Raw genomic sequence first — 26,794 nt, 5'->3', positions numbered from 1 at the left:
AACATCAAGTGTCAAGTGTCATCTTCTTTTCTTCTTCTTCTTCTTCTTTTCTTCTTCTTCTTCTTCTTCTTCTTCCTCTTCTCATATTTTTCCTTTTCTTATCTTTCTCGTTTTTCTCCTTTTATCTTCTTTCCAGTGATATTTATAATAAGCAAACTAAAAAAAGAAAAGAAAGGTATTTGGGTATGTATACCGCTCTGGATTTACCGGGGGGGGGGGGTGGGGAGGCTGTCCCCATTCCAGGTGTCCTACCAATCTGTCATCAAAGCCTGCACGAGGACATCATTTGAATAGTCAAAATACATCAATGACAACGCAGGCATACATTGTTGTTCAATTCATACTCGAATTGAGTTTCAGGTTGAGTAACCTTTAACAATTGAATTATTCACATGCACAACGATATCCCCATATAATCAGGACTGTAGACCGATCAATTCACGAGTTAGACCCCCTTTTGTCAACTTACAGGAAGGTGGGCCCGGGAGGTGGGCATACATTATTTAATGTGTGCTACCACGCCATTTAGATTGGTAGTATATTTTTAATGTGAACGAGTTGCAGCTCTCCAGACGCAAAGTCCTTCACAGTGATAAAGACATGAGCTGTATGTAATAGAGTATGCGTTCAATAGTTCAATGAAGAATAGGTTCTTCAGACACAGGGCTCTCAATCCGCCATCACACTGTACAGAATTCATCTAAATTGGGCATGTAAGTAAAATATATCTTCTCTATTTGTACATTTAGCAAATTCGAGGAAAGTTTCAGAATATATATCAAGAAATCATATGATAAAGCAAAATTAAATGTAGAATCCTTTTACGATTTGAGGAGAAACTGTAGACAAGATACAGATTTTATTACTAAGAACGTGGCTTGGGTGACGACCAATTGTAGCTCATAAATATGCAGTATACAAGCCCCTTCATTCTTTTGCATAATTTTTGAAGGCCAAATTGAAGCATATATATTTTGTTGTATTAAAAAATGGGGACAATTCTGTTGTTTTTTTTAGTATTTTTTAGTATTTTGAATCCAGTGTTATTCTGAAGAACATATTTCTACTTTTATTATTAGTTTGACTTAGGACTCACAATGGAGTCAAACTCGAATCAGCAAATAGGTGGTCAACCATCGCTACCAAAATCAGAACCTCAGGACCAAACACCATCGATACCTCAAAACAAACCATCATCATCACCACCACCACCACCACCATCATCATCTTCATCATCACCACCATCATTAACCAAACCAACATCATCACCACCAGCACCACCACCATCAACATCACCACCACCATCAACATCACTTTCTAAATCATCACCTCCAACTGCACAATCACAACCACAAATCAAGGTTTCATCTCCACCAACACCACCAACAAAAACCTCTCCATCTCCAACACCACCACCAGCACCATCATCATCACCGCCATCATCAACTGCACCATGGATGGATGTCAAGCTCCAGTGGATCCTCATCATCTCTCATTGGATGTTAGTGTTTGGACCTGTTGTATTCATCAAGATGATGATGATAGCGGCCCTCTCCTACTTTGCCTATACCATCCTCACTACCAAACGCACCATGGATACACTGCCAAAGATGTTCAAAGATGATAAGGTAGGAAGCAGATACCCAAATTGGTGTCTTGGAGAAAATTCCATTTTAAATGCTGTATCTGTTTTGAGTCATTTATTTATCACTGTGCATTTCTGCAACATGATATAGTGTTATATGGTTATGGTGTGTGTGAGGGTGTGTGTTTGTGTGGAGGGGGTGTAATGGATGTCCCATTTGTAAACTGATGGCAGCTGCATATAGGTGTGTGGGGGGATGAAGGGAGGGGGCAAATACTTAAAATGCAAATCATATAATGAAGATATAAAATAATTTTGTTAACGCAACAATTTTATACAATCAAAATGTACTGAAATCATTCCTCACCCCTCCCCCTGGGGAAGGTGAGGGTGGGTTAAGATTAAAAAGTGATATATTTTCATTTTGAAAATAGATAGTCAATTAGTCTGATTTTAATATGAACATGTTTCCAGTTTTATTGTGAATTTGACGTAATTCAGTAGACAAGAATTAATGGCATATCATTTGTCAATTAATCAACCTAGATGTCTACCATTTTTCAAACTGGATAACTGGATTGTAAAAATTACTTTACTCCAGAAAGACAAATGTTGAATACATAAAAAGAGGTGATTAATAATATTAAGAAGAACTGATTATTATTTATCGTTACTAATATGTACTATTAATTTCTCCACAAATCTTTAAGAAAATTGTGCAAGGTATACTTCGAAAACTTGTATTCCCTCATAATAATTTACATTTTCACTGATGATATGATATGATACATGTTAAAAAATAGTCCAGAATAGAAGTATTCAGAAATGTGATAAATTTTATTTTCCTCTAGCATTGGACAGAAATAGAATGATAGTAATGATGGGTGAGGTGGTAGTGATAGTGGTGGTTGGTGGTGGTGATGGTGGTGGTGGTGATGATGATGATGATGATGATGATGATGATAATGATGATGATGATGATGATAATGATGATGATGATGATGATTTTGATAATGTAGCTAGGATGATGATCTGTTATTAAGGAGGAGGATGATGATGATGATGGTAGGCCCCTATCAACAATTAAGAAGAAGGTGATAACTAAGAAATTTACGTTTAAAAATCTAATTGACTCATGCCCTCATTTCTTCATTACTTGAATTTACAGGGTACCAAGAAGACCCACTATGATGTCGCTATCGTTGGAGCTGGTCCAGCTGGGTCTACCCTTGCCTATTACCTGGCAAAGTCTGGTCGGAAGGTTCTACTCCTGGAAAAGAAAAAGTTCCCCCGAGACAAATATTGTGGCGATGCAGTCTGTAAGACAGCAGTAGAGATCTTGATGGACATGGGTATCTATGATGATCTTATCAACCAGAAAAAGGCCCATGTGGTAAGAAACTTGAGGATTTATTATCATAAATGAAATCATATTAAAAATTCTTGCAAATCTATATTCCCTCCAAAGTAGAAGATCAGACAATGTTAATTTTTTTCCACAAAAAAGTGCCACCGTTTTATTTTTAGTCTTATTTTCAGTGGTATAAACATAAAATGTTATTGACAAAGGCCTGTATATATCCCGGGATATAACCAAACTTTATTCATTGGTAAACATAACTTATTGACTTATGATCTTATTTACATATTCACTTATTATCATTTCAATAGAAGTAGTAGTAGCAGCAGCAACGACAGCAACAGCAATAGTAATAGTACTAGAGTGGCAAACCTAATTGCATGAGCAGTAGTAGTTAGTACCAATTTCATTATCTTTTCCTAACAGGCAGATAGTGGAGGTCTTGTTAGCCCTGGTGGTTTGAGCTTCATAGGGCGGAGTCTTGAGATCATGGGTGATATCCCAGCAGCCATTGCATGTAAGAGACTCCATCTTGACAATGCTATTGCCATGGCAGCTAAAAAGTGAGTTTACAACCTCTGGTTTCATAAAACTTGTTACTGACAATATATTCAATGAATCTATTCATATTTCCAGTAGCTATTTGAATGACATGATTAGTAGCTTGCAGCGTGTTGTTGATAATAGTAAATATCAAGCAGCCACCAATACAAATCTCTAACCAAGTTTTCTTCACATAATTAGATATGTAAGGTTAAGATTTGTTTACTTACAAATAAGAGGGTGTCTTCCATAATACATATATATTTATAAGTGTTGATGTACATGTGTAAATATTTCAAAATTCTCCAAAAATATTTAAAACTAAAGAAAAAAAAAGAACATAATTTCTATTATCCAGTTTCTAAATTGTCACTGTGATACACATTTGATACTGATTGAATGTAGAGCTACAAGTCCCCTACATAAAAATTTACTAGTATTTAGAAAGTGTCAATTTTTACATTTTGATATTCTATATGCATATATCTGGGAAAAGACTGTTCTTTACAACATGAAAGGTTATTAGTAACATGACTTGCTAAGCAACAAGTGATGTGTGCAAACTAGTTCAAATTAGTTACTAAATTAATTGAATGTTATTATGTTTTCATAGCAAAAAGAAAGTCTATGGAGGACAAAATTTCTAGAATTCTATATAAAATAATAGTTCCACATCTCATTTGGATAGCCACGTTTGATATGCACCATGCATAACATTACCCAAGTGAATACAACATTGCTGTAGATTTATTGCTTCAGTTTTCCCACTGAGAATGGGTTTCACGACCCGAACTAGCCACCTCTAAAGTAGGTTTGCTAGTTGAGCTGACATAAAGATTTTGATTTATTCCCGCCCCACAGAGCCGGGGCGGATTTGAAGGAGAACAGTTCCGTATCGGCCGCTACCCTTGATAAATCAACAGGACTGTGGACCGTGTTTCTGGAGGGTGGGGTGCAGCAGACCTACCAGGCACGTGTTCTAGCCTGCTGTGATGGTGCCCCGTCCACCATGGCTACCAAGCTAGGTATCATTGATACCCCACCCCAGGGATCATGCTCTAGGGCGTATGTAGAGCCGGGGACCCACAGGTTTAAGGCTGATGGTGTGGTGATTTATAACAAAGACATGCTCCCAGGTAATGAAATTTCTTCCAATGTTATAAACTCTGTTCACGAATAGATATATATAATGTTGTACAGTGCTTGGAACAGCAGTTACTAGATGACTGTACACAGGATGATCATCATCCTTAGTGATTGTTGCATATATTGCAAATTGATGTTTAGTCATAAAGATAGCATATTATATGCTGTGGATATTTAATGCAGCTATCAACATGTTGTATATCAAATTGTAAAGGATGTTCTAGCCTTTACAGTCACTACATATTTCAGTGATAGCTTTACATGTGCTTGATTAGTACTCTGCTAAGAATATGGCATTGTGTCAGGACTATTAGGTTAAACTCTACTTTAAATTATCCTGTTTTTATATTAAAAGAACTTGAAAAATCCAATATCATAAATAAATGTAGTATTGTAATTTATTTGATTTATTGGCAGTAAGTAAAATAATCTTGTACATCTTGCAGGATATTCTGCCTTATTCCGCCATCCAAATAACGAGCTTAATTACTGCGTCTACATAATCCCTGGTAATCCTCAAATTGGCAATGATGACCTACCCTATTGGCATGACAACATCATGAAAAATGATCCATACGTCAGCAGAGCACTAGGGGACAAGGCTAAAGTGGAAAGGATGAAAGTTGGTAGGTATTTAAGATAATATGAATCGATATTCAAAAGTTAGTTTAATATTATATGTCTGTTATTTTACATCTGCTTTTGCTGGACTACAATGCCATCATCTTTGTTCTGCAAATTTAAGAAATAAAGGGATGGGAAATTTTTTTTAAAACACGTCAAGCTAGAGGAGAAACAAAATACCCTAAAAGTCTTTTCATGCAAAAATTCTCATTCATTTGGGCTTGAAAAATTATTTTTTTTGCTACCGATCACTGAAGAAATCATGTAATTATTGAATACTTTTATTTTTATTGATTACTTATTTTCTTTAATAACGAAGGTAAACATATATAATGTAATGATTATTAGTTTAATAGCACTAGCCTGTAAAAGAAGAATTATGAAAAGGGCCATTGGAATAAAAAAATTACTGATTCATTGTTCCTATACCTGTGCAAATCTTCACTTTTCAACTGAAAAATTGGAATGCACCGTATAGAAATTCTGATTAACATTCTGATTAGTGTTGCAACTATCAGGCCAAAATTTCCAAGAAATTTGTGCCAATAGACGGTGAAGAGGTTGTGTTTGATATGTCTTTTTATTGGTAAATGACGTACATAGCTATTATGTGGAGTGATCTATATTCATCTCTATTATGTAAACTGATCATGGGTTCATTTTCTTACTGGTACGAGTTAAATGTTTAATCATCTCATGTTACAGCTAGTCTGCGTTTTGGTGGTGTACCTCGTTCCTATGGCAACCAGGTAATTCTTGTCGGAGATGCAGCTGGCATGATTGATCCTATGACAGGTATGTAGCCTTTTTTATAAAGTATGCTCATATTTTGGGAATAGCATTAGATCTTTACTTTAAGACCTCAAATATGAACTAAAGATCTTTCCTTCTCAGATGATTTGTGATTTAAATGTGACATAATGGGAACAGGCACCTTTGAATACTTCTAACAGATAAATCATGGCCCTGTATGGGAAATAAGGGTACTGAAGTACACCCCCCTGCCCCCCCCCCCCATACTTTACTCTTTTCCTTACCCCTATTTAATTTTCTCTAATTTCTTTTTCTTTGATGTTCTTTATTCTCTCCTTTTCCCTTTCTCTCTCCTCCAACCTGCATCTGCCTTTCTGATGTTTTCTGACTCTTTTCAATCTTTCTCTATCTCTCTCTCAAGCTAATTAAAGACCTGGGGGGGGGGGTATTCTGAAAAGTCTCGTAAGTTTCCACTTAAATATCCTTTTAAGTTACCCATTTAATGGAGCGCTAATGTACCTCCAAATTCGTATTCTGAAAACTCTATTAGCGCTCAATTAACTCCCTTTAGGCCACTCCCCTACTGAGCCGAATTAGCCAATAAAATGCGCTCTTACAACTTAAAATTTTCTACTAGCGCGCAGTGTCTCTTCACTTTGTTGCCTTACAGCCTTTTGATTACAGCGCGCGCAGCGCCCGGCTGCTGCAGGTGCGCTGCACCACGATCTTGATAAAAATAATTTTTGCTGAAATGCTAAAGCATTTGCATCGGAGATTAGAGGTTCGTTATGTTGTTGAAATTAACTGTTGTCTTTTCACTTTCTCTCTCATTTATTGTACCTTTGTGCATTTCGATCTCCTTTTTTCGAACGCGTTCTGATTTTCACATCCCCCTATTTGAATCCATTTGTAGCTTTCTTTCTTTTTTTTGCAATATTTTATTTGCCTCCGTCTCGGGGCCATGATAGGGGGTTCTTCTTTAACTTAATTCCTACTTATATTAAAAACTACATACTTTTCATTTATATGAGAAATCTTCTCCAACAAATGGGAATAAACACATTTTAAAAATCAAACAAGCATTATTTACAAAGAAAGCCAAAATTTTATCAAAAAACGTACAAACGTTATGACATTTATAGGTTTTTATAGGTGGGGAAAACGATGGCATCACTCACTATTTTTTTCTTTTGTATATTATTCTATAGGCCTATTCGTTTTAATACTAAAGGGGTCTATGCTTATTTTTTCATTGTCAGAAACAAGGTTTAATTCACCCCTGCACATTGCTGCACTACCGAGATTTGGCAATTTCATTAACGTCAAAAAAGTGTGCAAAAACACATACTAATGAAGCTAATAATAAAAGAAAATATAGAAAAATAAAAGGCATATTTTCCCTATAAGTACACAATTTCTGTCTCCTTTTTCCCCTTTTCTAATTTCTTTATTACCAAATATATTCCCTATTCCTTATGTTACTTGTTTCTATATACCACATTTTCCCCCTTTATTCTATTCCCCTTTTAGCTCTCTCCTTTATTCTCTTCCTTCCTCCTTCCTTCCTCCTAGTATTAAACCGATTTGATGATATTTATACGAAATGAAAGCCACATTTAGCAAGATATGATGAGACTTAATGGACCCCTTATCACCATTATCTTTCCTCACTGGAAAGTCCGCTAATTGAGCGCTATGAGACTTTTCAGAATACCAAGTCTCATAACTACTCAATTAAGTCTTCGCGCGGTCATAACGCGTACTATTGCAAGTGCGCACAACGCAACCCTGCCAAATAAGGAAAGGGGCACTTAAGTGACTTTTCAGAATACCAAAATGCTAATTGAGCACTAATCGACCACTAATTGAGCTTTCAGAATACCGCCCCCGTCCATCTTCCTTATTCTATCTCCTTTATTTGAAGAAGAAACCTTTTATTAAACAAAATGTTTGAATTTAAATTGATGCAGATTGCACCTGTATGTAAAGAAATATAAATTATTTTAACAAAATCATCTTACTCTTGTAACACAGACCAGCAATTATTTTGTAAAGTTATTCTATTATTCAATGAACACAAATATTCCTTAAAAAGGAATTTAATATGGAATTCCAAGTTCAGTACTGAATTCTGATCATAATTTCGTATGAAATGATTTGATCCAATCTTATAATCCATTAAACTGAATGGTAAAGGATGGGAAATGATTACCATCTGAGCTCTCTCAGGCTCACACAGTAATATCAAATGAAAAACACTTATAAATCAAGACCACTTTACAGAACCTAACATGTAAAATGAAAAATATAAGAGAAAAGCCCTGAAAAGTGACATCTCATCTAGAATCCCCTCACACCATCCAAGAATATGATTACAATTATTCATGAACTGATTTTGATCTTATCAATTCATGATGTCCCAAAGGGGAAGGAATCCATCTTGCCATGGATGGCGGACGCTTAGCGGCGACTTTCTTGGAGGAGGCCCTCACTCATGGGAACGTGTCCAGGGAGGCTATGGAGATCTATCATCAGTGCTGGATGGATAAGTTTGGACACGATTTCAAATGGTGAGAAATCACTGTTGCTATGGTAACTAGTTGAATTATGTGAAAACTGGATTTCGGGAAAATATGCATGCAGGCATACATAGCCATTAGCAGCACTCCATGTGAGGAGAATGCACATGAAACAATGCACATGTCATACAATATAAATAATGAAGGGAACCTTCTGGGCCTTGTGATATAGGGAAGTACAAGTACTTTTATTATTGAGTATAATTGTGCACAAAAGTTACAATCATTTGTATATATCAATTGTATCTCTGATGTTATACTCTGAAGTTCTGGAGAGGGTAACGACTATTTTTTTTCGAGCTTTCGCAATTTTGCTTGTCATTTATGAATCATATAAAAAAATAAGATCTACAGCAAAGGATTATTCTATGAATTCATTTTTACTGAACTAGGGGGGGTGGACCAAACTTTCAAACCAAATTCATTTGTGGTTCCTAAATATTTGTGTCTATCTGCAACTCCAATACAGTGAGTGAATTAAATCATAGCTAAATCTTCCACAAGACAACATTGCCTTTGTGTTCAGCTAATCTTCTGTATGGAAATACATGGAAAAAAGTTTTAAAAAGCATGAATATCACATGATCAAATTTTATATTACCTTAAGAACCTGTATTTTTGTGTAGCTTTCCCCTGACAAAAACAAGAAATTCTTGAAGAGTGCAGGGTTTCTTATTGATTACTGTCACATGTAAAATTTTATCATTCTATAACAGGTCATCATATATTAGTCAACTTCAATATAAGTTCCCAATATTACTGGATGCAGCAACAGCAGCTATTCAACGTAAAGGTAACTAATCTTTTACCCTATTATATCATTTCTGCTGTTCGTAATTATAGTATGCAATTGAATTCGGAAATACTATTTCCAAACAGAACATTCACGCTCAGAAAAGCTGAGGAAAGCATCCAGGATCAGATATGAATTGTTTTCTTGCTTGAAAAGTCCAGATTTATGATTTCCTACTTTCCTTGACTACATACATTGTCATGGTGATTTAAAAGCAGCATTGGTTTTTTTGTACATAATGTGACAGGATCCAGTACAACAAAGCAGTTTTTTTAGAAATGAACTTCAGGTTTCCTTAGTGAAAATGTCTCATTGCTTTAAATTATTAATTTCATATTCCATTTCATAAACTTCTAGCTAATAATAATTGTTGACTAGCTCTACAATCTAGGAAAATAAAGTTTCATGTTGTCTAATGGATCGGGATGATGTTCCCCTAAAGGGGATAGAGTCAATAAAATGTAACTGAATAACCCTTCTAAAAATATCAGACAACATACAATGAACATTGTGTGTTTATTTTTCAGCATGAAAAAGTAAAGACAGTTATCCTTTTACATTAAATCCTTCTCAGGTGATTCTTTCATGGCCAAGTGGGCGGACATCATGACCGGTCGAGTTCCAAAGGTCAACCTTCTCAGACCGGAGTTTGTTATTGTTGTTGGTTTTGAACTTGCTTGCCTCCTGTCTCAACGATTACTTGGGTTTGCATCAGGAGATACAAGTCAGGAGCAACAAGCAAAGCAAAAGGAAGAGTGACATAAGGGATCATTATGAACAGAGGAAAATATATTTTGATATTCTATGATTATGATAAAATCACTGTGGAAACAAGAAGTTATGTCCAATGAAATAAAGTCAATCAAACCCTTGCCAAATTTTGTAATTTAGATGTACATGTAGATGAACAATTAGCTTGTCCTGATTTATGTTTAGAAGATGAATATGACATGATTATCGAAGCTTAAATAGCGAAACCCCCAACAAAAATGTATGTTGCCTAGTTTAATAGCTTCACAGCTTACTGGATTTCACTGCGATTTTTTTTATAATTCCTAATTGGTTTGTCTATGCATTAATGGTAGGATTACAAAGGAAAAGATGCCGAGTGGGTTCCTGATCAAATTTGGCTAGTTTTCTAAAGGTGCCTTATGATTTGATTTTCTGTCTTGTTAAATGATCTTTTTAAAACTAATTTTCCCCTAACCATTTCATATTTTGTAAACAAGTTTAAGGAACTTAATTGATAGGGGTTTCCAACTCTGTAAAATTAAGTACAACTTTCCAAACAAGTAAAAGTAATGGCCAAATTGCTTTGCAATTTTCTGTAATTGCACAAGCCAGGAGTCTTCTTATCAAACATACTTTGATGCAAATTGCATTTCTATTTAACCAAAGTTGAGTGAAATAGTTAAAACATTTTTGCAATCTGTTGTCAAAAATATTTTGCCTTTAATTTGGCACCCAATAGTCCTGTCATTTGTGGATCTACTTTGAACATTCGGTATAGTTTGATGAAACACTCAAAGTTGTAAGTCGAATCACAGAGGCAATTAATATTAATTTTCAATTTCTTATTTTTTTACTTTGTTGATGAAAACAAAATAAATGTTTGAAACAGAAAAATTAAAAAGTAGAGCTCAAATATTGATGCTGCTGACTGATTTAGAATAGATTTCTGAAAAAAGATGGATAAATCACAAAGTAAAAAAAAAAGATTCTATTCCTTATACAATTTTCTTTCTCATAAATGTTGAAGATGGAGGGTGAACCTAGAATTAAGTCTGGAGTTAAACCTAGGATTAATTATGAAGATTCAACACATTCTGAAAGATAGATGTTATTACACTCTTACATTGTAAGTGGAGTAAGCATAAGTTATAGTTCAAAAAAATTTTAAACTATATATATATGACCAGAGAATATATGTGAGAGTGTCACCAAAAATGAAATGGTATTGTCAACCTCACTCTTTATTTTGCCTTCTTCCAGCTCCCCTCTTTTCTTTTCTAATTCTTTCTCTCTCTCTTTCTCTTTAACATCATTTGATAAGGACAATATCCCCTTAACCATCTTTTTAAAGAGTTTTGTACTAATAAATCTCCATAATTGTGTTCTGATCTACTTTACCTAGAAAAATCTCTTTATGTGATAGTCAAGATATTCAAAAATAATTAGTAAGAATGACTTGTACATGATACCTGTGTAATAGTTCTTACATTTTGAAGATAGCAAATGGTTTGAAGGTATGCATACACACTCTCAACCAACCCATAGGGTCCACTTTCATTATAACAACAATTCAAAATACCATCTTAAATGAAGTAAAACACATAATGACCCTTTGATGTTGACCACAACAGCATTTATTCAATCATTGTGGCACAATCCTTTGCCTGTAGCACAAGAGATTTGATTATACTTAGAAAACACTTTACATTATTTTTTTTTTAATAATACAAACAATCTCAATTCATATATATCCATATAATGGTAAGAGGAATAAATAATATTTATAAATGAATCATTTCGTTTCCCTGTGAAGAACAGTACAGGAATACATTTTCAAGAAATACGAGTCACTCGTCAAAATGACAAGATATTATAATTACAAAGAAGGCAAGCCCCAAAATATAGACAATAATTCCATAATAAGCAGCTGGAATAGTTACATTTAGGTGGGATAAAATAAAGCAACATAAGATTGGATTTTATAGTAGAATGTAATCATCAAGAGAACATTTGTTCACAAAGAGTAATCAATATTCTGCATTCCTTGGCTTTCCTTCATGAACATGGATAATCAGAAAGATAGCACATATGTTCATACTCTACATACTAAAAAAAAATGTACATATTTCAGAAAAGAAACTAGAGAGTATGTAATCACATGAAATAATTTATAATCACAAAGATAATATCCCAATAAATAAGAAGGAAACTGCAGTTCAATAGGGTAGCATATATGATGTTTCCTATTATTGAATATGGTAAAAATATGATTATATTGGAAGATTTCAAGTTTAGTGTCAAAAGCTGGTATGTGTGTTGGGCCAATTTTCAAACTGGCCACAGCACAAAACTGTAAAGAAGGCTGTTGCTAGAAATCACTACGTGATGAGCTATCAGTAATCTTGTATCATTTTAAAAACTCCCATCAGTGTTGGTGCTATGTTACCTACACCAAACAGGTAATCGAACTGCCTAGAATACATCAATCCTCCTCACACCCTGCCATTCCTCATCTCTGCTTATTGGAAAAAAATAATGATTTGTCAGTCTTTGAAGGATACAGGTTTCATTCATACATTGATGAAATAAGGAGACCTGGGACCCATAACACAAAGCTTATTAATCATCATAGAACATTTTTTTACGATTGATCGTACAACCTATAATGTACAATCAATCGTGAAAATCAGATGTACGATTAATCGCTAACCTTTGTGATATGGGACCCTGGGGTCCGAAACACAAAGCTTAGCAATCGCTGTAGAACATCTTTCTTACTGATTGATTGTATTGACTACAATGTACAATCAATCGTGAAAGTCAGGGGTACGATTAATCACTAACCTTTGTGATATGGGACCAACCTTATGACAAACTGGAACATGGTCAGCCAAGTACATGTTAGCATTAGCTTAAATTGAAATACCTTGATTTTGATAAGAATTTTATTGTTGAACACATTTCCAGGGCAAAAGGTATACATTGTACTTTGCTATTAATGAAAATATTTGTAATAACATTCATAGTTTATGACACAAGAAATCTTGGGATTGGATTTTAGCTCTTAATGGAATTATGCATAACATTACAATTACTTATGAATTGGGTTCCAGGTGCTTTAGTACTTATAGAAATAAATAAACTGACAAAATTTACAATCCAATAAAAAGAATACATATAGTATACTTGATATAAACATATGAACAGATCAAATAATCCATTCACCTTATATACCTTTGGACGGAGAATAACAAGCAACAGAACAGACCATAACCACACAAAATTGTCCTCAGTACCAGCAGAATAACACATAAGCCCATGATTTAACCAAGATTACACATATACCAACAATATAACCATGCATGCAAATGTCATAGATTTCATATGCTGCCAATATATAAGGGACTTGAATGGCTTTTTAGAAGATATTTGGATAATGAAATATTGATTATGAGAGAAAATTGCCAGATTTCTTTGATAAATTCCCAGTTCGAAAGAAGTTCCATTTGCCTATTCTCTGAATAAAGTGCACCATGTTGATGCATGTTAGCTGCAAGATTTCTTTTAATCTTCCCCTAAATTAAATGAATGAATGAATTGATATTTAAAATGAAGTTGTTTTAATATAAAAGAGCATGTATTTATTTTATCTGGCTATTTTTACTATCTCATTGCCATATGAGCCTGTTGTGAATTATTATTGTAATAATGTTGCATATCTAATTTTCTTTTACCTTTGATTACATAACATACACATTTAACCCCAAAAGTTAATATTTCAATCTATAAATAAAATATCTCAAATCTTGAATTCAAAAATTATATTCTAGTACAAAACCCAAAACAATTAAACTGAAAGCACAAAAAAAAATCATTAATAAGAAAAAACAAGCCTAAAAAAATCAGGTTTGAATTATAAATAGAAATGCTCTTAAGCATTATATTACAAATTTATTTACACTTAGTTTTAATATGAAAAATGTCAGCTATAAAGTTGTGAATTTGGTTTAAAATGAGCAACATTTCATTTATGTACATATTTACAGTAATAATATAGTATGTACTTCAGGTGACCTATATTTGCACACTTATAATACAATTAATCAATTTGAATTTCTAGCATTTCATTTTTTCAATAAGTTAATTCTTAACATCATAAATGGAAGCATTGAACCAAACAATACTAGAATACAACTATGAACACAGTGGCTGCAAACATGAGATTAAACACCTTCAAGGGAGTACATTTGCAAAAAAAATTGCAGATATAATAATGCAGAACAAAACTGTGTCCTAAAAGAAGGCATAGTGTAAAAATATAGAAATTACTGTTAATAATTACAGTAAAAATCAAGCAAAATAAAATGGAATGCCTTAATAAAAGGAAATTAATCATCACACAGGCACTTGTAAATTCATTTAAGATACTCCTGAATAATCCGTCTTATATGGCATGTACTAAGTACTGAGCTCAAAGACAAAGTAATATTCATTTGATGAATGTCAACTGTGTGAAAAGTCCTGTTATTTATATGAATATTAAAAGGGATGTTCAATCTAGCATGAAGTCGTTTTCATAGAAGCAGAAAAACAGAAGAAATGCATGGTTGAATATTTGGTGAATATTTATCCAAGAAAAAATCTATCAGAGATTTACAAAGTTATGGACTTAAAAGAGTCTTTTTTTAATAAATATATCACATGCGAACAGCTCCCCAATTGGTAATGTGATGCAAATTACATAAAGTGTGATTTTTTGTCTCCAAAAAAAGAGAATGATTTTAGCTGTGCATTCATTATATCATCAGATCACAAGAAAATGGTGAGAACGTGCATTGTCTAAAGGAACTTATGAAAGTTAAATCCCTGCGTCATTATAAAACAAGTGCATTGTATTTCAGCATATTCAAGATTTATCTTACCCTAGCAACATTGCCCAAAGGCATGTTCATCCTGAATTTACCATATAATGAGTTGCACATTAAATTCATTTAGATGAGGAAAAGATATATAAAAACTAAAATGATACCAACCAACACTTATTGTTCAGAAGATCATATTAATCCAATGGATAAGAGGCTTTTATGACAATAATAACCAACTGGAATGAAATCATCAATGTAAAGTTTAGTTATCGCTGCTTTCAAGAAATATCTTCAACTGTTTATTGGGTTTGGAAATTGTATCCTGAGAAGTTAAAATTAAAAGATCCACAAAAACGTTTTTTCGTAGAGAACTAATTTTGAATTGTTTCATATCTATTATTCATATAAAAGAATATAAATCACAGACCCAATTTTGAAACCAAGTGTCAAGTCAGAAAATGTTTTTTTAAAACACCCATAGATTTTTTTTCAAATTGGTTAAAATGCAATGGAGAGTGAGATCTTTGGCTTGTGAAATGTTGACCTATATAAAATTTGTTGGCAACTATGCAGCTCATGGAAACATGTTATTGAGCACTTATTTTATCTCTGTGGTTGTTTGTCTTTGGTAGTGTCTGAGGGCACATATTTTTTTTACATAATCACCAATATTTACCACCATAGGTAACATATAAAATGCAGTAACATGCTTCTTTTTTCATCACACTCATAGTTTCACATGAATAATCATTCCTTTCTTAGCCACAAGTTGACCTTAATTCTTACAAATTGCTCATGAATCACTCCAAGGAATTGTTAACAGAGCTAGTCTTAAAGAGCATTTGCCACACTATCAACACCATCTTGAAGAAATCATGCAAGCGATTCAATACTGTTCATATTTGTGTTTCAACGGAGGATGGGTATGTGTAAGTCATATTTTGCACACAATGTACAACAATACATCATCTGTAATAAGAGTGTTATCTTTGCTAGCAAGGGGAAGACTGGAATACCCTCTGGCCAACAATCTTCCGTTCCCCATCTTTGGTCATTACCGTGTGATCCCTCGGTGAGGCTAGAGGTGAGCGGATGCCTCCATTCATCAACGGTCTGTTTGGGGACTGAGGTGTACGTGGGGACATGGTGAGACCTAGACTGTCTGTTGAAGCATTACTGTCCAGGCTTCCTTGTCTGGCAGTGGCAAGCTGTCGGGGCGGTGTCTGCCTGTTTGCAGACCCTGCTGTTGGTACATGTATCACGCTTTGAATGGAGGATGTGGATGAGTAGAGGCTACTGTTAGTACTGAGGGCGCTGCCGGGTCGTCTACCAATATTCTGACCTGATGAAAGCTGGGTGGATGGTGAACTGCTGGAGTGATCTGAAGTATTATTGGGACTTGGATTAAGATTCTTTTGGCGTGACAGCATGACTTGTTTGTAGTCTGGTGGTGAAGAGTAGCTGATAGGCTTGGTTAGTGGCAAGGTAGACTTGTTATGAATGGAATGACTGTTGTATGGTGGGGTCTGATGGCTGCTGTCAGGATCACTAGAGATAGAACTACGAGGGTAATCTGAACTCTTGTCACTACTATCACTAGTCCTTGATTCTCTTGGATGACTATTATTGGGTCTATATGGTATTGGTCCAAAAGTAGTTCTTGTGGGACCATTAATAGAGTTGGTCCCTTGTGGATTAAATCCATTAGTCGTATGAGGAATGCTACCATTTGGCTTGGAATGGGTGCTTTGGTTATTAGCTGTCAAATTACGAGACTTGTCAAAGAGAGGTTTAGCTTTGATAGGAGGCGGAGGCTTCCTACCCGCCTTCTCCAATCGTCCAACCAATGAAGTGGTAGGAGCCGACATGCTCTCTGCATTAGCTGTATGATGCTGTATCTTACTCTCCACCACTGTTGCAGAAACAGGATTATTAACCTGAGCAGCACTTTTATTGCTAGTGGCAGCGCTGTTGTTATTGTTGCTGGAAGTACTGTTGAATTTGGTCTCTTGTTCCAAGGGGCTAGCTCGATCCTGGCTGCTGTTCCTACGAAGCTTCTCCCTGTTGTGCTGGAGATCAGAATATTGCTGCATGCGTTCTACAGCAGTCATGTGCTTCATGGTGTCCTTCAGAATCTTCATGGCAATGTTCTCATGACCAAGGGTCTGCAGAGGTGATGTCCTGCTTTTTTGCCTGGCACCCTTAGTAGTACTATCAACACTGTCAGTGCTACTTTGTCGTCTTGCCCTTCCAGCTACGGCTGATTTTCCTGATGGGCTGTTGCCCCTGCTACTATTCTTTGAAGTCTGTCCCAGACTGGTCGCAGCTGCATTTGGCAAGAAGACATCTCCTGGTGATGGTGACCTACTGGGCCTGTTTACTACAGGCTTCCCTCTGGCTGTCGGACTCATCCGTCTCAAAGCAGCAAGAGTATAGCCACGCTCACTGACAATGTCATCAGTCTCATCAATGAATGCAGGATTAACTGTCCCTGCAACAGGTGAATTTGTGCCTCCAATCAACGATTCTCTGGATGACCTCTGAGAACTAATGGACACGGGACTTTCAGCCTTCAATGTCAGTGGCGGTGGCACCGATTCAGGACTAAAGGCATTCTCATCCTGCAGGAAGGCCAAGACCTCTTGAGGAATACCTAGATGACCCAACCGCTTATCACTCTTGTTGCTATCACTCTCCTTCCGCCCTTCAGGAATAGGAGGTGGACTTGGAGACACAGGTGACAACTCTGGATTGTGCAAACCCATTGAACTCATGCTAGTATTGGAGAAATCTCCTCTCCAGTTATGCGCCTTTGGGGTGGATGTTGTTGCATGAAGGTGATTCTGTCTGCCTTCCTTGACACTTCTCATCATGGATCTCGATGAAACCTTAGGGGGTTTGGACACCGGCACATCTCCTGATTTTAGGGAGTGACTGGAGATGATTGATGTCCCTGACATGGCTGACATAGAGAACCCAGACATACCAGACATTGAGGTACCTGATGTCTCAGAGTTCAAGCTCTCCATCGAGGAGAAACTCTCCAAGGGCAGGGTCTTAGGAGCTTCTGACGGATCTGTAGAGGTAGAAAAAGATGAAATCTTCAATCAACACACAATTCTTCAAAGTTCAAAATTTTTTAATCTTGCTTACGACTAACAAAAAATATTGATATTTTTTTAATGTGATATATATCTTAGCACCAGTTGACCAAGACAACATTAAAAGCTAATCTTGATCCTGCATACAACAGCAGTTATCAATGGTGACCAGTTCATACCTACTGAATGATACATGCTGACCACTGACATGATATTGATTAGCCTTGCACATATTACCTTCTTGTCAACACATCACAACGCCAAATATCATGCTTAAGTATAGTTGTACAAGTAACATTCTAAAATGTCTATTTTTAAAGATGACATACTGAAAACGTGCTAGATACAGCAAAATATGTTATGTGCATATTGAATTCTGAATGTTGCAGTTCATTCATCAATGACAGGTTGTTGGAAACTTTGTCATTTCGATCCAAAGATAACCATTGATATACATAAAAACGTATTCATGAATGAACTAACTACTAAGCTTGATAATGTAAAGCTAATTATGAACTAGTCGACGTATACAATTTGTGACAGAGATGGTTTCTGTGATAAGATTAAGAATGAATATACTTTAATGGGTACTTACTAAAGATAGCCAGTAAACCCTGTAAGGTGTAATGGATGAATCTTCTACTGACTTGCTTCCTTGTGATGAGAAGAACTTCCTCTGGTCCCATGTCTATCACATCAAACCCTGCACAAGATATGAAAGAAATTTAGAGATTCATTCTAACATAATTGCCAAAAACATGCTTTGAGTGAAAGCAATTGAAATACTCGGTCAATTCTGGTACACAGTTCATGTCTTTGTTTAATAATCTTGGGGTTTTAGATACCCATTGAGAATGCAGTATCAAACTATTTTGAATATCCTTATTGGCAGGTAAAGAGGTTTTTGTGCAATCATCATGAACTGTACTGAAGTATAATGTAATGATTTTGGGGGTGGTAACATTAATAGATAAGCTTGATATTTACATATTATAAGTTTTTTTCTATACTGCTTGCCATGGGTACACAACTACTCTGTTTCTGTTTCTGGTAACTCCCGCAGGAACTCGGCAGGACAGCGTTTTGCTGGTAAACGCCAAGCTGGTACATAACCAATTACCTAGGAAACATTTTACGTCTAGGTTAATCAGTCATGGTGGCTGGGACCTTATATAGACGACAGATATTAATCTAGGGCCTTTTTTCAAAGTGGAGACAATGGCATAGTGGGGATTTGAACTCACAACCTTGCGATTATGAGTCCAATGCTCTAACCAATGGACCATGCAACTCTTGATTGTACAACTAATCAACTTTACTATGTATTCTAGTGTGGGATATTCATTGTGCATGATTCTACTAGGTTGGACTTGATGTCAAAGAGCCTCTCAGTCATACTGACTGAAGTATAATATCAAGTTCATAATTGAATTTGACTTAAGTAAATTTCTAAAACAAATAAATATTGATATTTAAATGGATCCAAGTACTGAGTTGAATATTGGCTCAGGGGAGTAAAGATTTTAGGTCCTCTTAGAGGGACCCGGTCACATGATGATGAGACCACTATTCTACCAACTGAGCTATTGTGCCTCCTGTTTAGTTAAGTAATCTGGGGTGGAGGCCAGACTGGAGTTCAATGGCATTAGGCCACTGTAGAAAACCATCTACCTCGGAGTGTGTGCAAGTGGCTAAACCTGAAGCCAAGGTGGGCCTGACGTTAAGGCGAAGGCTGGCTTAGACTAAATTCCTGCTGATAATGTATAAAGTGCCAAATGAGCAGAACCTCTGTCATACTAATCATGTTAATTGATCAACAAACACGACCTCACCTAATGAAGATAGGAGTTCATGACACCCCGGTGTCTGCCACAGCTTGACATTGACTGGTAGCTGCATACCCCCTTCTCCGTCTCTACTGTACTTAGACTGCACATGCTGGAGCTATGGACAGGATAGAATGAGAAAGGGTTACCATTACATAATCCATCCAAGAACATACTCTGTGATATACATTGATTTCTAGTATTGTTATATTCATTTTATTGCCATTTATTTTTGCTGAAAGAAATAACAATATTACTCACAAACTTGTAGGAGTAAAGTATGGATATGGTCATGATGGCATAAGGATATTTTGAAATTTGTAGTTTGCAACAAGCTTAACATGGCATATTTTTAGAAATAGTATAGAAATGGCATTGGTATATTAGTACTGTTTGGTAAAGAAAAAAAAATCATTTAATGGCAATCTTGGGCAAATCGCAGGTAAGCACACTGCACATGTTTCCATACAATACCATATTTTGGAGCATAATCTAAAAGAATGATTTTCTTTACCTGATCAAAAAATCAAAATGGTGTATATGCATTGAATACTTTTTTACCTCAAAATATTATGTACAATGGTAAATTTCAAAATTTGTAATCATTGAAATAAATGGGTCACAGGTGCATACCTGTATTTCAGAGCAATTTATATGATTGGATAATGTGGAGTTAAACAAGCATCAACACACAAAATAAGCTAATAAGCTAAAATACACAAAGTGCAAATTACATGCTCTTTGAACCCAAGGGTGATGTTTCATACTAATAAAGCAGGCAGGTGCATTACTTCACAACACACTTTCTCCATCTCGACTACATTTTGCGCAGGTCCTGGGGACTTTGAATAGCTAGGAATGTGCAAGCTTCTATTCTAAAAGGTGCTTCGAGTTAGGGGTGTGCTTTCATGTACACAAAGCAAGCGGGTGCAATCTGATCACGACACTGTCTCTGTCCCCCTCTACAACCATGTTGTTTTCACTCTTCCTGAGGACTTTGAATAGTTAGTGATGTATAAGCTCTTTACTCTAAAAGGTGCTTTGTGCAGTTGCATGTACAAATTCAAATACACAAAGCAAGTGGGTGAACTGTGATGGCACTCTCTCCTTTGAATTTCAACATGTGCAAGATGCTACTCTATTTTGTGGCTCTTTTGTTAAGAGTGCGTGCAATCATGCATTTAAAGCAAGCAGGTGGATCACAACACACTCTCTACTACCATGTGTTTCTGCACTGTTCCAGGGGATTCTAGATAGCTAGGGATGTGTAAGCTACTGGCTTCAAGCACAGGACTCTCTCCCCTATGCTCCCGTCTCAGCTTCTCCAGCTCAATGAGCAATGTTCCCAGCTGCTCGGACGATATGGAGAGGCATGGGGGCGGGGCATGATGAGCAAATGGGTACATGCATGAGGGTGGGGTGGGGAGAAATACATTGATAGGAAAAATACAGGTGAATGAATGAATGAAAACAAAGGAAATGCACAATGCCGTTGGTATAAAAATAAATAGAGATAAAAAAAACCCATTAAAATGGAAATGAGCAGGAAAAATTAGATAGTCCATATTAAAAGGAAACTAACAAATTCTCCTCACAAGTGATGCCAGACCAAATATGAATAATTTATTGATGGAAGGGGGATGCCAAATGTCAGAATCAAATAACTGAACCAGGGGAATGAAACTGATTTTTCCACATGACATGATATAAAATGAAAGTATGAAATCCATCTTACCAACAAGTTGAAATCATTAACAAATAATGCATGCATGTTTCAAATGATAGATGACCACATGAGACAATGGAACCAATGAGTTGTATATAAAAATGAATGATTTGACAAATGAAACAATATAGATAGGATAAGATATCCAACAGAATACCATTTCAAATCACATATAATACAAATCTGCCAACCTTTAACAAGTAAAAATAGTAATCTAGAAGCTCCAAAGTCATAATTCTGAAATAAAAGTCATAATTTCATACATGCCATGCGGTATTATAAATTTTTTAGAAGCGGTAATTTATAGAACAGATGCCAGATGCACAATGCACATTAATGTTTAGTTTTGCCAACCCTACAGGATGGTTGTCATGAATTTTTATCCAGGTGCTACATGACCTTTTTTCAAGCACTAGCTTGCCTAGTCAGGCAAGTAAATTTAGCTACTGCGCGTATTACTACCGTGTATATTAAATGTGTACATACCTATTCTCACTCAAAAGTATACTAATTGAGGTCAAAAGCATAATGGCGTAATTTGACATGACTTTTTCTTAACAGTTGGCAGCTCTGTATATATATTAAATATATTCTGCTCAATTAGGCATATCTTGAGAACATAAAGACACACACTGATAAAGTAAAGTGAATGGGATGGATAGAAAGAATTACTGTATTTATATATATTAAGTATATTCTGCTCAATTAGGCATATCTTGAGAACATAAAGATACACACTGATAAAGTAAAGTGAATGGGATGGATAGAAAGAATTACTGTATTTACCATTTCAATGATTTCCAATGCTGCCTCAGGGAATGGAAGAAGCTTGGATATAGCCAAGTTGGTTTGGTTTGTCAGTCCTGAAAAATTGAAAAGTACAAAATCTCAACTATTGAGAAGGTTGCACATTGAAATTAACAGATACCATACATTGACCCTATCTATTGACTACCCAATTTAAAATGCAGTAATATGTATACCCTTGTTTCATACATGACCAAAAGAAAGAAGTTGGAAACTTGGGAATAGCAACGTCAAAGTCCTGTTAGAGTTCTGTTCACTTTTACAACTCCAATTTCGTAGCAGGCAATGCAGCAATTAATTTCAGCTTGTATACTGGTACATACATGTAGAGTGCACATCAGTGTAGACAACCTCCTGATTTATAGCAAGTTTTTAATTTTCATAAACAAGCTGAGAAGCTAACAGTTTTTAAAATAAAAAAACAGTAGCCAAATCTACTGATTTTTATCAAAGTCTATTCTCTTCACTCATTGTGTCTGCATAGGAACCATGATATTTGCTCTCAGCTACAATGATTCCAAGAACTTATAACATTTATCAGTGAAAATCACATACAAATTGCTTCTTGAAAAACACCCAGCACTGTACACCAAGTATCACAGTTATGGAAGGGTAAATGACTTACCTAGCAAAGCCTGGAGACTGGAGCTTGCTTGTAGCAGCCTGTCCCCTGGATCTGACTGAGGGAAGAAAACAGATGGAGGGATGGATGAAGAGATCTCTTCTTCAAACCTGAAGCCAACAGACTTGAGGAGCTCCTGCCAACCTCGGACTGGCCCTACTCTCTTGGTGATGCTAAGCTGTGTGGTGTACATGGGATTGGTCTGACCGCGGTTGATGCGCTGCAGAGACTTCTCGATCTAGAGACAAAGAAGGGGAGACGTGTTGATCTCATAAGAATAGGTGCACCAATATAAAGGAGGGAAAGAATGAAGGATTGGAATATAGAGAGTTACAAGAGAGGACATGGAAAGAAGGAAGATTTGACATAGACAGGCAAAGAAAGGAAAGAAAGACATTTCATGAGAAAAGTAGGTTGATAATGTTTGGAAGAACAAAAATAAAGAAACAAAGTCAAATGTCAGACAAGATGTACAGGTTACAAAAAAAATAAGAAAACTAAAATACTGAAAAAGGTTGAAAAAATTAAATATATTGTGGAGAAAGAGAGAAATGGTTATTGAAAAACAGAGGTCACACCAGAGAATTGATTTTTTTAAAAATGAAGGACTTATAAAGGGATGAGAGAAAAAATATAAGAAAAAGATAGTAAATGAAACAGTTCTGTCAAGTTAAGACAACAGGCTACACAAATACATTTACAACTAGATATTCAAAGAGATTACTTACCAGATGAAGCAGAACTCTGAGGGCATCTCTGCACTTTGAAGGTGTGGTTAGGATATCACCTAGGGCATTACCAAACATGGCACTCTTGTTGCTCAACCTAGCATCACATCCAACGAGAGCAAACCCTGCCCAGTTGGATGGATGAGCAAACTGCTTCACCTCCCTGACGCTCTTCATGGCCTCAGCTACGGCCAGACTGGCCTTGCTACCACCAAGGAGCTTGTCATAGAGAGCTCTGATGAAGACTTGAACCGCTGACTCTGGCATGGACCATAGAGGAACCAAGACGCTCTGGGCACCTGCAGCAAGGAACGATCGGGCCAGACCAATGACAGAGTCCGAAGTGATGCGGGCACCGCCACGCCCCTCGTTGCCATATGGACTGAGGACCACCAACTTGGCTGTGAGATGGAGATCCAGAATGTCAGCTGCTGTTAGGAGGAAGTCACTTAATGAAGGGATGTCAGGACGGGATCCATTCCGGGCATGAGGCTCGGGACTGTTCATGTCATTCAGGTCCAGCTGCTCAGGTGAGTTGGGATTATTGGCACTGAGGTGGGAATAAACAGAGAGAGAACTTGGTTTTACCCCCAAGAAATACCAGTTTATATCATAGTATAATTACAGATTTCCATAATACATTTACACTGTTGTCTTTCATAATTCTTCTTTGTATTTCAAATATGGCTCTACCAAAGGCTTGCCTACTATGGTATTTGTTACATCTATGACAAAAATATCAGTGGTATTCTCCAATCTATCAAGAATGATAATGGAAATATGCCGAAACCTCAAATTTGCTGCACACATAAAGTCTAAAAAGTAACGACTCAACATTCATTACCTTGATCAACCTTCTTTACAACATTCAGATGTTACCTAATGATAGCTGTAATGTTGCATAAGTAATGAATCTACCTTGTTAGATGGATAGGAGAGGCACTCTGTATGTGGGTGGGATCTTTGGGTGACAGCACCAGAGCTGAAAGCTTCCAAGAAACATGGGTCGCAAAATGGAGGCACTCTGCACTCTCAATGCCACGAAGCACCCCCTCTTTGGTAGCCGAGGCACCAGTCAGGGATTTGACTCCCAAAAGTTCTGACACTGTTGATGCCTCCTATTTGTGAGAAAGAAAACAAAGTGAAGGTGGTTATTCTTACACAAAACATATTTGGTATTTTCTGTAATATCAAAATATCTAAATGATAGTTTTACCAAGGGGGAAAACCCACATCATTACAAGCTAATAACCACTAATCAATTCATTCATTTTCCTATAATTTGCTCTCAGTCATCTCTGACATTACTGCTGCAACTCATTTTGGCATCTATAGAATATGTTTTCTTCTACAGCTGTTGATTATGTCACTAAGATCATTAGATTTTTATTTCACAATTCTATATTATTGACTAGAACATGTAAAAAAGATTTAAAAAGACTAAATCCCCCTGTCAACAATCAAACTTTACTGTGTATAAAGTTTACTGATAGCACAGGTTATAATTATGCTCTACTAACATACATACAACAAGAAGAAAGTTTGCATTATTTTATAACATTCATGAAAGTCTTGGGGTAGACCTTTGACCTTTAGATCAATTTCCATGACAACGAGTACATCACCCCCAACTTGAGCTGAAACCCGACCAGGATGTAGATAGAATGAAGAATCAGATTTCTAGATTTAACGACTCTCGAAGGAACAATCATCATAAATGCAACCATTTTTACCTCAAATAAACAATGTCCCTTGACTGTAATAATTTAATGTGTGATTCCAGTAAGAGGCCATGTGACGGTGAAGAATTTTATAACTTGTCAAAAATCTTCAGTCACTTTTTCATTCACTCTACCCCCTTGATAGTTTGATATGAATAAAAATAATTATGTTGTCTCAAATACATTAAGCTGCATGTATATTTTCTGAATCATTTCTGTAGATGAGAATAACACTATTTAATGACACAGCATTGCCTTAAAAACACAAAATTATGATTCATACCTAAACTAATTTACCCCCCTGCACCAATCACTATTCCAACTTGTTACCAGATAATATGAATGTGTAAGCTCTTAAAGAGTAGTGATGTGGAGAATACGAAATGAAAATGTTTTTCAGGATAAATTTTGCAATTTTATATGAATATATATTTTGCTCAGGTGCAAGAATAAAACCTTTTCCCAAACATGCAATCAACTGAAAATTAACGGATGCTGAAAGTGCCTTAGTAAGACAAATAATAACATCTCTGAGAGAGTGCACTAGATATATAAGATATTTGAATATATGAAATATTCACAAATAATCACCATTTCAGAACTCAACAGCTACTGTGAGATTTTCATATCAGATCATTAACCCTTGACATGGGCTTTAGTTGAGCTTTAAGGTTTTCATCCTTTGAACCACACTAGTAATTTATTACTATAAGATATTTTTCTTCTTCAGGTTATTAGATAAAACTGAATTATCAACATCAAAATCCCACATGTTTATGTGAAAACCACGATGAAACATTAACAAGGTATTCCATTACTACTGTGTTGTACAGAAATGGTACAAATCTGTCATTTTAATATCCATTACCAAATAACATACAAAACTAGAAAAACAGTAGAAAATCTGACCTGTTCAGACCCAGCCATTCCACTCCATCCCCACTTGTCGATAACGCTGGGAGGAAGTTTGGGATTGGCAACAATGAGGGCAGGCTGCATGCCACTGCTAGTTGGAGTTCGCTGCTCCCAGTACAAGTTGAGGTTCAATGCGCGGAGCGAGGGGACCATCCGAACATTGAAGCGCTCATGGAAAGATTCAGTGGAGGAACCTCCCTTCAAGATGGAGAAAGGCACTAAATACAGGTCTCCTGATTAAAGAATTGAAAATGAAAACAATAAAGGTGACATAAAAGTGTATTAAGTATTATTAAAGGCACGTACAAACTGCTCTGCTAAAGTGTAATTATACTGCATTATTGAAAAACACAATAGAGTATTATTAG

At 36.0% G+C, this 26,794-nt stretch overlaps 2 protein-coding genes across 4 annotated transcripts in view; one reads left to right on the top strand and one right to left on the bottom strand.

Moving 5' to 3' along the window:
- Positions 1 to 437: 437 nt before the first annotated feature.
- LOC121408964 (conditioned medium factor receptor 1-like) lies at positions 438 to 12,519 on the top strand. Its single transcript, XM_041600710.1, has 10 exons — positions 438 to 713; positions 1,080 to 1,628; positions 2,754 to 2,978; positions 3,372 to 3,508; positions 4,350 to 4,624; positions 5,081 to 5,260; positions 5,964 to 6,053; positions 8,437 to 8,581; positions 9,307 to 9,383; positions 9,958 to 12,519. Exons 2-10 carry the CDS (start codon positions 1,098 to 1,100, stop codon positions 10,140 to 10,142), a joined length of 1,845 nt encoding a protein of 614 aa, XP_041456644.1. The 5' UTR covers positions 438 to 713; positions 1,080 to 1,097; the 3' UTR covers positions 10,143 to 12,519.
- Positions 12,520 to 14,025: 1,506 nt separating this feature from the next.
- The window catches only part of LOC121408963 (tetratricopeptide repeat protein 28-like), a 59,400-nt gene continuing 46,631 nt past the window's right edge, over positions 14,026 to 26,794 (bottom strand). For 2 of the 3 annotated variants that reach the window (XM_041600707.1, XM_041600708.1), the window contains 9 exons: positions 26,421 to 26,659; positions 24,709 to 24,908; positions 23,791 to 24,340; positions 23,066 to 23,300; positions 22,420 to 22,496; positions 21,128 to 21,256; positions 19,914 to 20,025; positions 18,677 to 18,784; positions 14,026 to 18,056 (listed from right to left, as the gene is read on the bottom strand). In XM_041600707.1, the coding sequence (XP_041456641.1) occupies positions 15,973 to 18,056; positions 18,677 to 18,784; positions 19,914 to 20,025; positions 21,128 to 21,256; positions 22,420 to 22,496; positions 23,066 to 23,300; positions 23,791 to 24,340; positions 24,709 to 24,908; positions 26,421 to 26,659 (3,734 nt within the window). In that variant the 3' untranslated portion in view covers positions 14,026 to 15,972. The remainder of the gene's footprint in view (positions 18,057 to 18,676; positions 18,785 to 19,913; positions 20,026 to 21,127; positions 21,257 to 22,419; positions 22,497 to 23,065; positions 23,301 to 23,790; positions 24,341 to 24,708; positions 24,909 to 26,420; positions 26,660 to 26,794) is intronic. The other variant, XM_041600709.1, reaches the window with a different exon arrangement.

This window comes from Lytechinus variegatus, chromosome 2 (assembly GCF_018143015.1).
Source record: "Lytechinus variegatus isolate NC3 chromosome 2, Lvar_3.0, whole genome shotgun sequence".
Lineage (NCBI taxonomy): Eukaryota > Metazoa > Echinodermata > Echinoidea > Temnopleuroida > Toxopneustidae > Lytechinus > Lytechinus variegatus.
Note: the sequence above shows the minus strand (reverse complement) of the source record. Positions and strands in the feature narration are given on the sequence as shown.

What these genes read in the sequence shown, in the direction of transcription:
- LOC121408964 (XM_041600710.1), top strand. Translation starts at nt 1,098, where the DNA reads ATGGAGTCAAACTCGAATCAGCAAATAGGTGGTCAACCATCGCTACCA. An exon ending in CATGATTGATCCTATGACAG is followed by an intron (nt 6,054 to 8,436) that starts GTATGTAGCCTT and finishes GATGTCCCAAAG; the next exon opens with GGGAAGGAATCCATCTTGCC. An exon ending in AGCAGCTATTCAACGTAAAG is followed by an intron (nt 9,384 to 9,957) that starts GTAACTAATCTT and finishes AATCCTTCTCAG; the next exon opens with GTGATTCTTTCATGGCCAAG.